The 18,099-nt window shown below is 41.9% G+C and overlaps 1 protein-coding gene across 2 annotated transcripts in view; it reads right to left on the reverse strand.

The window, feature by feature from the left end:
• Positions 1 to 587: 587 nt before the first annotated feature.
• Positions 588 to 18,099, reverse strand: part of irs1 (insulin receptor substrate 1) — a 65,325-nt gene continuing 47,813 nt past the window's right edge. Inside the window, exons 2-3 of one of the 2 annotated variants that reach the window (XM_035748321.2) lie at positions 3,618 to 3,679; positions 588 to 3,426 (exon numbers count right to left, since the gene is read on the reverse strand). In XM_035748321.2, coding sequence (XP_035604214.1) covers positions 3,367 to 3,426; positions 3,618 to 3,679 — 122 coding nt within the window. In that variant the 3' untranslated portion in view covers positions 588 to 3,366. The remainder of the gene's footprint in view (positions 3,427 to 3,617; positions 3,680 to 18,099) is intronic. The other variant, XM_035748322.2, reaches the window with a different exon arrangement.

Genomic DNA, 18,099 nt, shown 5'->3' on the forward strand with positions numbered 1-18,099 from the left:
AAATTGGTGAGGCGGGTTGCAGGAGAGTGTTTTGAAGATGTGTTGATGGAAAATAAAAATAAAATGTATGTGAAAAAAAGCTGTAAATATATATATATATATATATATATATATACGGAACACGACAAGACGAGGACAAAAGACATCTGAACTGCTATGCCATCTTGGATACAAGATGTCAATTCGCCTATCAGAAGCTTCTAAAGCCATGACATAATTTTCTGGACATTTCCAAGCTGTTTAAAGGCAGTCAACTTAGTGTATGTAAACTTCTGAGCCACTGGAATTGTGATACAGTGAATTTTAAGTGAAATAATCTGTCTGTAAAGAATTGTTGGAAAAATGGCCTGTGTCATGCACAAAGTTGATGTTCTAACCGACTTGCCAAAACTATTGTTTGTTAGCAAGAAATTTGTGGAGTGGTTGAAAAACAAGTTATAATGACTCCAACCTACACTCCAAGTGTATGTAAACTTCTGACTTTAACTGTATATGTGGTTGTTATACTTACTTTAGTTAAATGCCCTGATTGTAAGGTAATAAAGTCTGCTAAATGACTTAACGCCATCAAATGAATAAAGACACCGTTGTACAAGAAAATATAAAAATATCTACTTTATTACGGAGGTTCCAGAAAGTTTCTTACCCTACTATACTACTACTACTTTACATGTATAACGTTATTATTACAATACAATTTTATAAATATTTTGGTACCCTTCCCCATATCTTTGCCTCGACACAATCCTGTCTTGGTGCTCAACGAGCTCAACTGTGGAACCTTATATAGAGAGGTGTGTGCCCTTCCAAATCATGTCCAATCAATTGAATTTACCAAAAGCGGACTCCAATCAAGTTGTAGAAACATCTTAGACCATGTCATCATACACTACTAGAACTACTTTACATAGTATATGCTATTGTTAAATCTCATTGAGGGTAACTGTCTATTTTCAGTCATTGATAAGGTTGGATAGCCTTGCATTAGGGAGGACTGAGGAATGAGGGCTGAGGTAATAGAACTGACAAGGAACATTTTAACACACACCACCCAAGTTCCTGCCTAGCAACAGAGATGTATTGGCTGTCTAGATCTGCAAAGAGGAGACTCAGCCTAATAGGAGGGTATAAATACTTGTGCTGGTAGAAACATGTTGTCTTTTCAGCTGTTTGACCCAGTGGGTGAATAAACTTGGCTTGAGCTTTGAGTAGTTTTTTTCACTCTGTCAGAACAGAGTACGGGGGTATATGCAAAGGGCACAGGGTATATGAGAATGCAAAGCCCCAAGCTATAGTATATTGGTGCTCTTGCTATCCCTGTCATTCTTTAATGCATTTATTTACTCATCCGCTAATTTGTACATCCATTCATGCGTTTATTAATTCATTCATTCTTCATTTGTTCAGTTGATAGTTCTTATATAACATTCACTCATGTTGTTCACCACATTGATGTTATATTCAGTCGTTCCAACCCATACATTTATTATTTCTATTATCTGTTGTCTTACAATACATTATTTACAGTGGAAGACAGGGTTGGTGGAGAGGTTTGAGGTTCATCTTGTCGTTTCTCATTATGTGCAATATAGCACAATTTGTTTTCTACAGTGTGTTTCGGAATTACACCGTACTGAATATGCCCATAAGTAGCATTCAGGTGAAGTTCGGTGGCCGCAGGAAACGCAACCTATTAGATTACAAAAGCAGCCAATCCAGTTAGAAAAATACACAATTGCAGCCTACAGGATTACAGAGCAACACAGCTGTAGCCTATAGTGTTAGAGAAACAGAGGAGTATAACACTCTCAGGAACAGGCCCATTGGGATGGTGCTGGTGTGTTTGGAGGAGTGGGGTTCTTGTTTAACATGGGTAGTACCTAGAATCCACTTGACAACATTCGAAATGTTCAACAAAAGAACAAAAACCCATGAGGTGGACAGGAATATATAGGATCATATGTAAGAAGCAGATTTCCCATTGATAAGGGATACAAAAATATTGGACATGTTTCAGTTTAAATTCAAAATGCACCGATATAAACCATGTTAAATAATCTTGTCTTTTAAAACAATTGACATTATATATTCAATAATTTACAGAGATGGTTTGTCAAAGTCGTCAGCAGCAAGAATGACAGAAAATATGCCCTTTTTTTGTGTGAACCTATTACAGTCCATGTTTTTCTGCAAAAATAAAATGCTAAATAAAATGATAACGTCGCAAGCAACTTTACTGGCTTCCAAGCCTTTACAGAGGTGCCTCTAGGGAAGAGACTGTTACAATGTAGCCCTAAGAGTTGATATGATTTGCTCCAACCACATATACTTGGTGACAATGCTGTACCATAGAAATAGAAATGTTAGAAATCCACAGCAACATAGAGTTGCTCTGCCATTAGATCTGTGAAAGCCATTATTAGTACCAACAGCTCAGATATGGACTATTCCTGCCTGACTGGATGTTTAGATGGGGCGGCAGGGTAGCCTAGTGGTTAGAGCGTTGGACTAGTAACCGAAAGGTTTCAAGTTCGAATCCCCGAGCTGACAAGGACTGTCGTTCTGCCCCTGAACAGGCACTGTTCCTAGGCCGTCAATGACAATAAGAATTTGTTCTTAACTGACTTGCCTAGTAAAATAAAGGTAAAATAAAAATAAAATAGATGATACAACACTATTGACATTGTGTCTATATATCATGTACCACATTATTTAAGAGGATCCTCTAGAGAACCTATTTACAAACTACTAGAATGAAGCACAATTTGTTGCTGACAGGGACATGGAGGGACCCAGTAGCATGTAACAGAAGACACAGTTCAAGTAACACTAGTGACTACTGTAGCCATTTGGAGGCTTGGTATGATGCTATGGGAGCACCTGAGTTGTGTGGTGGGGACACTGGCCTGGAAGCCAAACTGGCCAAAATGTAAATGACCGTAACAAGAAACAAAAGCAACAAAAAGCCAATAAGTGAAGAAAATTGAAATATGACGTGGGGGACTGGGCAGGTTTGAGACTGGGCAGTCCTCAGGTGAGACCGGGCAGGTTTGCCGCTTTGTTGCCTGAGGAAGTGGTGCGGTGAGGCTGAGTACCGTTAAGTAGTACCATACCGGTGCGAAGAGGAGGACCTGGGATACAGCATCAACACTGCAGGTCCGGGTTGTGAAGTCCAGATTATGGATTGTGAGGTTTGGTTTACAATGTCCAAGCTGTGAAGTCTGGATTGCAAAATCCAGATGAAGAAGTAAGGATTGTGAAATCCAGATTATGAGGTCTGGATTGTAATGTCCAGTAATAGTTTTGTCAAGTCAGGTTTGCGGGGCCTGACTGGTGAGGTCTGGTTGTGAATCTGTGAGGTCCATTCTATGATGTCTGTTCTATGACAAGGAAGTCTAAATTCACTGGAGAGCACCCATCTTCATTCTGTTAGAGAGAAAAAAGAGACATTTTAGAAAAGAGATAACAGATTCCACCTGAAAGACAACAATACAAAGCCATGTTTATTGTGTGTGAGTGAGTGAGTGAGTGAGTGAGTGAGTGAGGGGGGAAATCAGCTCATCTTGCACACCCGAGCCCATGAGGAGGGTGATCGGCGTTAGGATTCATGGACTTACCAGGAACAGTGTGCACCCAGACAGTCTCTCTCCCTCCCTCAACTTTCCTGGGCTGTCTGGGTCTAAGAGGAAAGGGTTGACAAATCAGCTTCACCGTTTCCCTGGCAACTAGCAGTAGCACACAGGAGGGTATGGGGTGGGGGTGCTAGATTTGGGTGACCAAACCAATTTGGCGTATAGGGGTAGGCATCTCCCTGCAACCTTCCCAATATGCATCTCGCACTCAACCCCCCCACACAAAGCACCCCTAATCTGTGTGTTTGTATGTGACAGGGCTGTAGGAATGTCCTGTTCCTAGTCCTTCCCTCTAATCTATCTGATTCAGTTATATATATATGAATGAGGGAGCGAGAGAGAAAGGAAGATGGCTGCAGACAATGACGTCCCTGTCTGTCTAGAGATGTGATTAGACCATCAGACTGACTGACTGGGGACATCCAGCATCAGCAGGGACATCCCGCTCATCACTTTGGTCTTCAACCAAGATCTCAGCGATCACTGCCTCATTGCCTGCATCCGTAATGGGTCAGCGGTCAAACGACCTCCACTCATCAATGTAAAACGCTCCCTGAAACACTTCAGCGAGCAGGCCTTTCTAATCGACCTGGCCGGGGTATCCTGGAAGGATATTGATCTCATCCCGTCAGTAGAGGATGCCTGGATATTTTTTAAAAATGCCTTCCTAACCATCTTGAATAAACATGCCCCTTTCAAGAAATTTAGAACCAGGAACAGATATAGCCCTTGGTTCTCCCCAGACCTGACTGCCCTTAACCAACACAAAAACATCCTATGGCGTTCTGCATTAGCATCGAACAGCCCCCATGATATGCAGCTGTTCAGGGAAGCTAGAAACCGTTATACACCCCCAACAGCAACTCGCCCAAGCCTTCCCCATTTCTCCTTCTCCCAAATCCATTTAGCTGATGTTCTGAAAGAGCTGAAAAATCTGGACCCCTACAAATCAGCCGGGCTAGATAATCTGGACCCTTTCTTTCTAAAATGATCTGCCGAAATTGTTGCCACCCCTATTACTAGCCTTTTCAACCTCTCTTTCGTGTCGTCTGAGATTCCCAAAGATTGGAAAGCAGCTGCGGTCATCCCCCTCTTCAAAGGGGGGGACACTCTTGACCCAAACTGCTACAGACCTATATCTATCCTACCATGCCTTTCTAAGGTCTTCGAAAGCCAAGTCAACAAACAGATTACTGACCATTTCGAATCTCACCATACCTTCTCTGCTATGCAATCTGGTTTCAGAGCTGGGTGCACCTCAGCCACGCTCAAGGTCCTAAACGATATCTTAACCGCCATCGATAAGAAACATTACTGTGCAGCCGTATTCATTGATCTGGCCAAGGCTTTCGACTCTGTCAACCACCACATCCTCATCGAAAGACTCGACAGCCTTGGTTTCTCAAATGATTGCCTCGCCTGGTTCACCAACTACTTCTCTGATAGAGTTCAGTGTGTCAAATCGGAGGGTCTGCTGTCCGGACCTCTGGCAGTCTCTATGGGGGTGCCACAGGGTTCAATTCTTGGACCGACTCTCTTCTCTGTATACATCAATGAGGTCGCTCTTGCTGCTGGTGAGTCCCTGATCCACCTCTACGCAGACGACACCATTCTGTATACTTCCGGCCCTTCTTTGGACACTGTGTTAACAACCCTCCAGGCAAGCTTCAATGCCATACAACTCTCCTTCCGTGGCCTTGCACTGTGATTGCACTGCAATCACAGTGCAATCCGTTTTGTCACCAAAGCCCCATATACTACCCACCATTGCGACCTGTACGCTCTCGTTGGCTGGCCCTCGCTTCATACTCGTCGCCAAACCCACTGGCTCCATGTCATCTACAAGACCCTGCTAGGTAAAGTCCCCCCTTATCTCAGCTCGCTGGTCACCATAGCATCTCCCACCTGTAGCACACGCTCCAGCAGGTATATCTCTCTAGTCACCCCCAAAACCAATTCTTTCTTTGGCCGCATCTCCTTCCAGTTCTCTGCTGCCAATGACTGGAACGAACTACAAAAATCTCTGAAACTGGAAACACTTATCTCCCTCACTAGCTTTAAGCACCAACTGTCAGAGCATCTTACAGATTACTGCACCTGTACATAGCCCAACTATAATTTAGCCCAAACAACTACCTCTTTCCCAACTGTATTTAATTTATTTATTTATTTTGCTCCTTTGCACCCCATTATTTTTATTTCTACTTTGCACATTCTTCCATTGCAAAACTACCATTCCAGTGTTTTACTTGCTATATTGTATTTACTTTGCCACCATGGCCTTTTTTGCCTTTACCTCCCTTCTCACCTAATTTGCTCACATTGTATATAGACTTGTTTATACTGTATTATTGACTGGATATGTTTGTTTTACTACATGTGTAACTCTGTCGTTGTATCTGTCGAACTGCTTTGCTTTATCTTGGCCAGGTCGCAATTGTAAATGAGAACTTGTTCTCAACTTGCCTACCTGGTTAAATAAAGGTGAAATAAAAAAAAAAAACTCACACAGAGGTGTCTCGCTCTCACACACACACACACACACACACACACACACACACACACACACACACACACACACACACACACACACACACACACACACACACAAGCTATACCAAATCACATCCACTAATGTCCACCTATCATGGCCATTATCAGAAATTACAACTTGCACACACACCTCTGGCCTGGTTTCTAGAGCTATGGGCTGCTACAGTAGGTTGGTTCGCTACTTCCCCTTGCCATGCTGCTCCCCCCTCTCTTCATCCTCTCCCTCTCCCCCTCCTCGGTGCTGAGGGGCTCATCTCATCTTTCAATGCATATTTTTCTGACAGTTGCTGCTTTCCTAGAATCCGGGTCAGGTGCATGCAGGGAGAACGAGAGGGTATGAGATTGACACACTGTCTGTCACACAGTTAGCTACAGGTTCCCAGTCACAACCAATGGACAGTGGACGTTAGTGTTGTACACTGATTAAGATCACCTGCTCTTTCCATGACAGACTGACCAGGTGAATCCAGGGGAAAGCTATAATCCATTATTGATGTCACCTGTTAAATCCACTTCAAATCAGTGTAGACGAAGAGGAGCCGACAGGTTAAAGGATTTTTAAGCCTTGAGACACGGATTGTGTGTGTGCCATTCAGAGGGTTAATTAAGTATCTTTGAACGGGGTATGGTAGTACTGTAGGTGCCAAGCTGTAGGTGCCAGTTTGTGTCAAAATGCAACGGTGCTGGGTTTTTCACACAACAGTTTCCTGTGTGTATCAAGAATGGTCCACCACCCAAGGGACATCCAGCCAACTTGACAGAACCGTGGCAAGCATTGGAGTCAACATGGGCCAGCATCCCTATAGAACGCTTTCGGCACCTTGAAGGCGCGCAGCTCAATATTAGGAAGGTGTTGTACACTCAGTGTATGTTTGGACCTCCAGGGGTAGTACACCCCAAACTATTACAGAATGTAATATAATAGCCTGTAATGTGTCTACACTTGGTCGAGGTCGGGAATCATCACCTAGAGGGCCAGAAATTTGTAAACTGCAAATTTACCACAATAAATCCAAATGGATATAATATTTTACCAAAACAGAATCATTTCAAACCTTGCTAACATTTGTATACGATATACATACATACTGTATATTTCTCTCTTATAAGTGGGAATACTTTGGAACAAATTTCCAAAAATAAAATCACTTGGAGCTGATTTGCTGGTGTTTTTTTACAGTCTTATGTCGTTCCCCTTTTGTGTCGAATTGCCGCGAGTTGGGGAACCCTGGTCTAGATGCTCTGGGATATAGACTAGTTTGTCATCTGACTGTGAAATCTGATTGCAGATATCGGTGTCAATTGAGAAGTGTGCAAGCAATATAGGCCAAATGTTTATAAATATTGTGGCTGAAACATGCTGTGGAAAGGGACGTGGACTCAGCAGGAGCTGGAGAGAGGTGGGTTTGGGCCTCTGTGTAAAGCTGTAGGAAAAGAGGGAGTCCCAGCGCAGAGCTTCGGTCCTCAACTCAGAGCTGGAGGAGTGATGTGGGTCCCATCTTGGAGGAGAATGAAAACATCCTCACTCAGTGTACAGCCAAATTTTTACTCTATGCAAGTACACAAGAACGCAATTAGGTACGCAAAATGATGATCCTGCGTACTTGCATCAAGCTACAAATTGCTGGGCTGCACACATTCGTATGTTTTTGCTTTAGAACGGCTAATTTGTGTAGCTTGTGTCGCTCTCAGAGCACACCTCAACACTTACGTTTTTACAGATCCAAAATGTTTCGGTCTTACTCCTCTTTACTTAGAAAACCAAAATGTTATAGTAAATGGCATAGAATAAAATTATAAGCCACAAGTCTATGTAAGCACACACAGTTGAAGTCGGAAGTTTACACACACCTTAGCCAAATAAACTGAGTTTAAATGTTTCATAATTCCTGACATTTAATCCTAGTAAAACTTCCCTGTTTAAGGTCAGTTAGGATCACATTATTTTAAGAATGTGAAATGTCAGAATAATAGTAGAGATTGATTTATTTCAGCTTTTATTTCTTCCATCACATTCCCCAGTGGGTCAGAAGTTCACATACACTCAATTAGTATTCGGTAACATTGCCTTTAAATTGTTGAACAAGTGTCAAACGTTTTGTGTAGCCTTCCACAAGCTTCCCACAATAAATTGGGTGCATTTTGGCCCATTCCTCCTGACAGGGCTGGTGTAACCGAGTCAGGTTTGTAGGCCTCCTTGTTCGCACATGCTTATCCAGTTCTGCCCACAAATTGTCTATAGGATTGAGGTCAGGGCTTTGTGATGGCCACACAAAAACCTTGCCACAACTTTGGAAGTATGCTTGGGGTCATTGTCCATTTGGAAGACCCATTTGCGACCAAGCTTTAACTTCCTGACTGATGTCTTGAGATGTTGCTTCAATATATTCACATAATTTTCCTGTCTCATGATAACATCTATTTTGTGAAGTGCACCAGTCCCTCCAGCAGCAAAGCACCCCCTCAACATGCTGCCACCCCCATGCTTCACGTTTGGGATGGTATTCTTCGGCTTGCAAGCTTCCCCCCTTTTCCTCCAAACATAACGATGGTCATTATGGCCAAACAGTTCTATTTTTGTTTCATCAGACATTTCTCCAAAAAGTACCATCTTTGTCCCCATGTGCAGTTGCAAACCGTAGTCTGGCTTTTTTATGGCGGTTTTGGAGCAGTGGCTTCTTCCTTGCTTAGCGGCCTGTCAGGTTATGACGATATATGACTCGTTTTACTGTGGATATAGATACTTTTGTACCGGTTTCCTCCAGCATCTTCACAAGGTCGTTTGCTGTTGTTCTGAGATTGATTTGCACTTTTCACACCAAAGTGCATTCATCTCTAGGACAGAACACTTCTCCTTCCTGAGCGGTATGACAGCTTCGTGGTCCCATGGTGTTTATACTTGCATACTATTGTTTGTACAGATGAACATGGTACCTTCAGGCATTTGGAAATTGCTCCCAAGGATGAAATAGACTTGTAGAGGTCTACATTTTTTTTGCTGAGGTCTTGGCTGATTTCTTTTGATTTTCCCATGATGTAAAGCAAAGAGGCACTGAGTTTGAAGGTAGGCCTTGAAATATATATCCACAGGTACACTTCCAATTGACTCAAATTATGTCAATTAGCCTATCAGAAACTTCTAAAGCCATGACATTTTCTGGAATTTCCCAAGCTGTTTAAAGGCACAGTCAACTTAGTGTATGTAAACTTCTGACTGGAAGTTTACTGGAATTGTGATACAGTGAAATATAAGTGAAATAATATGTCTGTAAACAATTGTTGGAAAAATTACTTGTGTCATGCACAAAGCAGATGTTCTAACTGACTTGCCAAAACTATAGTTTGTTAACAAGACATTTTTGGAGTGGTTGAAACATGAGTTTTAATGACTCCAACCTAAGTGTATGTAAGCTTCCAACTTCAACCGAAGACTGCATTCAATTGCTCGCTTGGCACTTTCGTCAGTGTGAGGAAGAGCTGGTATATAGCTGCTTCTATCACTGCTGGTAGTTTTCCAGATGGGAGTGTGTGATCCCCTATGGGCCACTTTATCCACTAACAAGCATTTCACTGCTGCTTCCTCTATCACCTATACAGTCGTGGCCAAAAGTTTTGAGAATGACACAAATATTAGTTTTCAGAAAGTCTGCTGCCTCAGTTTGTGTGATGGTAATTTGCATATACTCCAGAATGTTATGAAGAGTGATCAGATGAATTGCAATTAATTGAAAATGAACTGAATCCCCGAAAAACATTTCCACTGCATTTCAGCCCTGCCACAAAAGGACCAGCTGACATCATGTCATTGATTCTCTCGTTAACACAGGTGTGAGTGTTGATGAGGTCAAGGCTGGAGATCACTCTGTCATGCTGATTGAGTTCAAATAACAGACTGGAAGCTTCAAAAGGAGGGCGGTGCTTGGAATTATTGTTCTTCCTCTGTCAACCATGGTTACCTGCAAGGAAACACATGCCGTCATCATTGCTTTGCACAAAATACTTTGCAGGCAAGCATATTGCTGACAGTAAGATTGCACCTAAATCAACCATTTATCGGATCATCGAGAACTTCAAGGGGGGCGCTTCAATTGTTGTGAAGAAGATTTCAGGGCGCCCAAGAAGGTCTTGCAAGCTCCAGGACTGTCTCCTAAAGTTGATTCAGCTGCGGGATCGGGGCACCACCAGTACAGAACTTGCTCAGGAATGGCAGCAGGCAGGTGTGAGTGCATTTGCACACACAGTGGGGTGAAGACTTTTGGAGGATGGCATGGTGTCAAGAAGGGCAGCAAGGAAGCCACATCTCTCCAGGAAAAACATCAGGGAAAGACTGATATTCTGCAAAAAGTACAGGGATTGGACTGCTGAGGACTGGGGTAACGTCAGTTTCTCTGATGAATCCCCTTTCCGATTGTTTGGGGCATCCGGGAAAAAAGCTTGTCCGGAAAAGACAAGGCGAGTGCTACCATCAGTCCTGTGTCATGCCAACAGTAAAGCATCCTGAGACCATTCATGTGTGGGGTTGGTTCTCAGCCAAGGGAGTGGGCTCACTCACAATTTTGCCTAAGAACACAGCCATGAATAAAGAATGGTATCAACACATCCTCAGAGAGCAACTTCTCCCAACCATCCAGGAATAGTTTGGTGACAAACAATGCCTTTTCCAGCATGATGGAGCACCTTGCCATAAGGCAAAAGTGATAACTAAGTGGCTCGGGAAACAAAACATCAATATTTTGGGTCCATGGCCAGGAAACTCCCCAGACCTTAATCCCATTGGGAACTTGTGGTCAATATTCAGGAAGCAGGTGGCCAAACAAAACCCCACAACTTCTGACAAACTCCAAACATTGATTATGCAAGAATAGGCTGCCATCAGTCAGGAAGTGGCCCAGAATTTAATTGACAGCATGCCAAGGCGGATTGCAGAGGTCTTGAAAAAGAAGGGTCAACACTGCAAATATTAACTCTTTACATCAACTTCATGTAATTGTCAATAAAAACCTTTGACACTTATGAAATACTTGTAATTATACATCAGTATTCCATAGTAACATCTGACAAAAATATCTAAAGACACTGAAAAAGCAAACTTTGTGGAAATTAATATTTGTGTCATTCTCAAAACTTTTGTCTAGTTTAACATCGATGTGCGAGACCGATGTCAAAGCTGACGTGCATACCTATATAACGTAGGTAGATGACGTAACGACGCCACGATAAATACTGCGCTACACGTGCAACACAGTATTCCTAACCTAGCCCACAATGTCTGCTGTGTGGATTTTGAAGTTTACAAGAAAGATAATAAAAAGGCCATATGCAACGTTTGTGCTACCTATTATTTCCCGAGGGGAGAAAGTGAAATCTTTCAATATCACAAACCTAATTACTCATTTGAAAGTGCATCACCCCCAGACGTTCAGCGACTACTGAGAACAAAAGCAGAAAAAAATTAAGCGCACACTTCCAACAACTAAACAATTTCAAGTCGAGCAGTCATTTGAAAGTCAACTCAAAAGGTGAAATCCATTAACACCAAGATAATGGAATTCATTTCCCTTGACAACAATCAACCATTCTCTATTGTGGACGATGTTGGCTTTCGCCGACTGGTCGGGCACCTCGAGCCCCGATACACACTACCAAGTAGGCTCTATTTTTCAGATGTTGGCCTACCAGAGTTACACAGTATTGTTGAAAACGCACATCCATGAGCTACTTGCTATGGGCGTCACTGCTATTAGCTTCACGACTGACATTTGGACCAGCGATGTCAGCCCCATGAGCATGCAGAGTCTGACAGCACAGTGGGTTAGGGTTAGGGTGTGTGTGTGTCGACGAGGATTTCGTACTGAGGAAAGCTGTATTGCAAGCTCAAGAATGTGCTGGTTCTCATACCGCTGCTGCCATTTAAAATGGCATTTGAAAATATATGTTTGGAAACTTAGAAACATCAACAAACTCCTAGCTCCATTTTAACAACGGAATCGAGAAATAAGCTAATCAACTGAGTCTGCAGCAGACGTGATACCCTCTGTCATGGCATAGAAACACCTGCTCAACAAAACTGCCGACAGACTGTGGGGTTAAAACTTGCAAAAGTACTCTACTAGAGGACCGCGAACAAGCGATTCGGAGGCATTCTCTGAGCCACTTAACTGTGTCGCCACCACGCTCAATGTTAGGTACAAGGACCGCTACTTCAATGCAGACAAGAAACAGTGTTTACGTGAAATGTTAGACACAGCTGGACAAGATGGAAACGGACACAGTGACAGTGTGCACCGACGAAGAGGTCCCACGAAAGTAGAGGCCACGAACAGACAGAGCTGAAACTTCACTGCTTGACATGTATGATGAAATCCTGGTTGAGAATTAAATGAGAATTAAATGACTGAAAAAATGAACAACGAAACAGCACAGCAAGTAAGTAAGTGAAATAAATATGTTTTGATGATAAATATGTTTTGATTTTATTGGTAATGGGGACATGCCAACAAAATAATTTTTGGGTCAGTGTGTACTGGAATTTATAAAAGGCAGCAATTCTTTATATCGTTTTTTTGGCAAGAAAATTATTGGATATTGCTATCGGCCAAAAATGTCATATCGGTGCATCCCTAGTTGCTATATTTGTTTTTTTGAAACCATGTTTGCTGTTCACTTGCGCTATATGAGATGGAAGGTAGTTCCATGCAATCGTGGCTCTGTATAATACTGTACATTTCCTTGAATTTCTTCTAGACCTGGGGACGGTGAAAAGACCCTGGTGCCATGTCTGGTAGGGTAAGTGTGTGTGTCAGTTCTGTGCGTAAGTTGACAATGCAACAAATTTGGAATTTCCAACACATTGTTTTTTATAAAAACAAGAAGTGATGCAGTCTGTCTTTCATGAGAGACTGGCATGCATAGTATTGATATTAGACCTCTGATTACAATGAAGACCAAAAACAGGCCACTGTGTTCTGGGCCAGTTGCAGTTTAACTAGGTCCTTTTTTGCAGCACATGAGCATATGACTGGACAATAATCATTAATGGAAAAAACTAGAGCCTGCAGGACTTGCTTTGTGGAGTGTGGTGTCAAAAAATCAGAGCATGTCTTTATCACAGACAGACCTCTTATCTTTACAACCATTGAATCTATATGTTTTGACCACGACAGTTAACAATCTAAGGTAACACCAAGTCATTTAGTCTCCTCAACATGTTCAACAGCCACACCACTAATTACCAGATTCAGCTGAGGTCTAGAACTTAGGGAATAATTTACCAAATACAATGCTCTTAGTTTTATAAATGTTCAGGACTAGTTTATTACTGGCCACCCATTCTAAAACAAACTGCAACTCTTTGTTAAAGGTTTCAGTGACTTCACACTAATATTGGTTGCTGATGCGCGTAGCTTTGAATCAGCAGCATACATGGACAAACAGGTTCGTTTAATGCAAGATCATTGGGGTGGCAGGTAGCCTAGTGGTTAGAGCATTGGACATGTAACCGAATGTTCGATAAAGTCTCTGGTTATATCCGAAAACTTCAGTTTTGTTCGTGCATTTTGTTCGGTAATCCACAGGCTCAAACGCAGTCACAACAGGCAGACAAAATAAACAAATTGTATCCGTAAAGTTTACAGAAACATGTCAAACTATGTTTTACATTCCACCCTCAGGTTGTTTTTAGCCTAAATAATCGATAATATTTCAACCAGACGATAACGTAGTCAACATAAACGGTAAACAAGAAAGGCACTCTCGGTCGCGCACATGAAAAAGCTCTGTGACACGGCAGGGTCCACTCATTCAGACTGCTCTTACTCCCTAATTTTTCAGAATACAAGCCTGAAACAATTTATAAAGACTGTTGACATCTAGTGGAAGGCATAGGAACTGCAATTTGAGTCCTAAGTCAATGGATACTGTAATGGCATTGAATAGAAAACAAAAGAATCCTACTTCCTGAATGGATTTCTCTCAGGTTCTAAGTTCTGTTATACTCACAGACATTATTTTAACAGTTGTGAAAACTTTAGAGTGTTTTCTATCCAAATCTACTAATTATATGCATATCCTATCCTCTGGGCCTGAGTAGAAGGCAGTTTAATTTGGGCATGCTTTTCATCCAAAATTCCAAATGCTGCCCCCTACCCTAGAGAAGTTCCATTTATGCGTGCATAACTCAGGTCTAAATCGACCCCTATCACTAGCTATGTTACCAATAACTTATCCTGTGATTTTATGTTGACATTTAGAAAGATTGCATAGAAACTATACAGTGGCAAGAAAAAGTATGCGAACCCTTAGGAAATACCTGGATTTCTGCATAAATTGTTCATAAAATTTGATCTGATCGTCATCTAGGTCACAACAATAGACAAACACAGTCTGCTTAAACTAATAACACACACAATTATACGTTTTCATGTCTTTATTGAACACACCATGCAAATATTCACAGTGCAGGGTGGAAAAGTATGTTAACACTTGGATTTAATAACTGGTTGACCCTCCTTTGGCAGCAATAACCTCAACCAAACCTTTTCTGCACAACGGTCAGCAGGAATTTGGAACATTCCTCTTTACAAAACTGTTTCAGTTCAGAAATATTCTTGGGATGTCTAGTGTGAACTGCTCTCTTGAGGTCATGCCACAGCATCTCAAATCGGGTTGAGGTCAGGACTATTTTCTTCTGTTGAAGCCATTCTGTTGATTTATTTCTGTGTTTTGGGTCATTGTCCTGCAGCGCCACCAAACTTCTGTTGAGCATCAATTGGCTGACAGATAGCCTAACATTCTCTTGCAAAATGTCTTGATAAACTTGGGAATTCATTTTTCCATCGATGATAGCAAGCTGTCCAGGCCCTGAGGCAGCAAAGCAGCTCTACACCATGATGCTCCCTCCACTATACTTCACAGTTGGGATGAGGTGTTGATGTTGGTGTGATGTGCCTTTTTTTCTCTACACATAGTTTTGTGTGTTCCTTCCAAAAAACTCAAATGTAGTTTCATCTGTCCACGGAATATTTTGCCAGTAGCGCTGTGGAACATCCAGGTGCACTTTTACAAACTTTTTTTGAACAGCAGTGGCTTCTTCAGGGGTGTCCTCCCATGAACACCATTTTCCCCCTGTTTTATGTTTTAAAATGTATTGAATATTCGATACATACAATATACTTGCAGTGAAGCCGCTCAACAACTACATCATACATCCAACACATTCCCATTCAGAAGCATCCAGGGTCAATGCTCTGCTCAAGGGCACGTTGACCGATACATCACCAGGCCAAAAAACATGAACCCGAATCCTCCAAGACCCCCCAGTTCCCCAATAGCTGTCTCTCAACCATTCGAGACCCTTCCCACAGTCCCCCCAGGAAGAAAAATTAAAAATACAATTAATTCCATTCCCCATCCCCAAGCATCTCCTAATACACCAACAACAAAGAAATAGGACAAAGCAATTAAAAAATTATAATAATACATTTAAAACAAAAGGACATCAAGGACAACTAAAATCATAACAGCAATTCCAACTGTATATGTTTGTGTGCATGTCTGGCACTATTACATGTATGTGTGTTTTCTTGTATGTGCTTATTTTAATGAGTGTGCAAAGCAACTGCAATCCAGGAAATTTGGTTGTGCTATTAGATGAAGCCGTGTTAACACATTAAGTTGTTGTATAAATAAACAAAATGTATGTGCAGTGTGCAGAATGACACGCACACACACACACACACACACACACACACACACACACACACACACACACACTACAGTCAGGAGCTCCTTTTAAGGGACCAACGCCACACGAGAGCAGGAGGCAGAATTGCCAGGGCTTAGGCGTGCATGGGGGGGGGGGCTTACACTTTTAGCCTATGCGCATCCCCAGTGAGGGGATAGCATTACCATCGCACACAGATGAGCGACCACAAAATGAGTTGACATTCTCTCCAACCTACGTCAGAACACAGGTCATGTTCAGAAACCGGACATCTAGCACTCAATCACTTACTCAGCCACACAGGACCAAATATCTGCCCCCTCTCAAGTGTGCACACACATAAGAGTGCACCACCACACACACGCTAAAACATATGCACACATTAGGTAGGCTAAGCCTCGATATCAATTCATATGTGTTTCTCTGTATAAAATCCTGGAACTACATACAAACACAGCACTTTGTGTGTCTCTGTCGGTGTGTCTGTCACACCAGCAATACAACGCCATCCACTCATTTCAACTGTTACTTACCACATTCAGCCCAATGACCAACTATTGAAATATCTCAACTAAATAAATAGTAAAATGCTTGACTGAGAGTCTGAGACATCAGCTAACCTATAGGCTACCTCTCATAGGTTGAGTCTAAACCATCTCCAAGATGTACTCTAGCCTAGCAGCACTATGATAACAAATTACTTTAAACCCTTTAGAACCCAGAGGGGCCATTGACGGCCATTCTTTAAATGAGTTGAGAGGCCGCAAACAGCCTTTTCTGACAATGATTATGTGTCAATATCGCAAAATGAACTGGCTAACAACCTATTGTCGTATTTGCGTGGCTGTTATCATCAACCAGCAACCGGAAACGGGGTATGCTGTCAGAATGACAGCGCCAAAGCAGTCACGGCTCTTCACTTTGGAAGAGGCTGCAGCTATGTTGGTTGGTGATATGGATTTGGACACGTCCTTGCACTTTGAAAGCGCTGATGGTTTTGAAATGAGTGAAATACAGTGGAAGTCGTATGTTTAGCGAAATACAATTAAACTCAGTTTTTCACAATTCCTGACATTTTATCCTAGTAAAAATTGTCCTGTCTTATATCAGTTAGGATCACCATTTTATTTTAAGAATGTGAAATGTCAGAAAAGAGTAGAGAGAATGAATTATTTCAGCATTTATTTCATCACATTACCAGTGGGTCAAAAGTTTACATACACTCAATTAGTATTTGGTAACATTTCGTTTAAATTGTTTAACCTGGGTCAAACATTTTGGGTAGCCTTCCACAAGCTTCCCACAATAAGTTGGGTGAATTTTGGCCCATTTCTCCTGACAGTGCTGGTGTAACTGAGTCAGGTTTGTAGGCCTCCTTGCTCGCACCCGCTTTTTCAGTTCTGCCCACAAATGTTCTACAGGATTGAGGTCGGGGCTTTGTGATGGCCACTCCAATACCTTGACTTTGTTGTCCTAAACCTCTTGAAACTAGGGGGCACTATTTTTAGTTTTGGAAAAATAACGTTCCCAAAGAAAACGTCCTATTTCTCAGGACCAGATGCTAGAATATGCATAAAATTGACAGCTTAGGATAGAAAACACTCTAAAGTTTCCAAAACTGTCAGAATATTGTCTGTGAGTATAACAGAACTGATATTGCAGGCGAAACCCTGAGGAAAATCCAATCAGGAATTGCCTCTTATTTTGAAACGGTTGTGTTCCTATGCATCCCTATTGGCCATTGAAAGGGATATCAACCAGATTCCTTTTCTAAGTATTCCCTAAGGTGTCTACAGCCTTTAGACGTAGTTTCACTCCTTTATGTTGAAGAATTGCTTAAGTGGCCAGCTGAGGACTCTCAGAGTGATTCTTGCATAGAAGACAGGTAGTAATTTTTCCTCTTGCTCCTACTGAAAATCCAATTGTCCCGATTGATATTTTATCGAATAGATATTTGAAAAACACCTTGAGGATTGATTATAAAAAAACGTTTGCCATGTCTGTCGATATTATGGATATATATTTTTTGCCGTTGTCGTGACCGCTATTTCCGGTGAATTTCTCATCATAACGTGACCAACAAACGGAGGTATTTTGGGTATAAAAATAATCTTTATGGAACAAAAGGAACATTTGCTGTCTAACTGGGAGTCTCGTCAGTGAAAACATCCGAAGATCAAAGGTAAACGGTTA

This window comes from Oncorhynchus keta, chromosome 33 (genome assembly GCF_023373465.1).
Source record: "Oncorhynchus keta strain PuntledgeMale-10-30-2019 chromosome 33, Oket_V2, whole genome shotgun sequence".
NCBI lineage: Eukaryota > Metazoa > Chordata > Actinopteri > Salmoniformes > Salmonidae > Oncorhynchus > Oncorhynchus keta.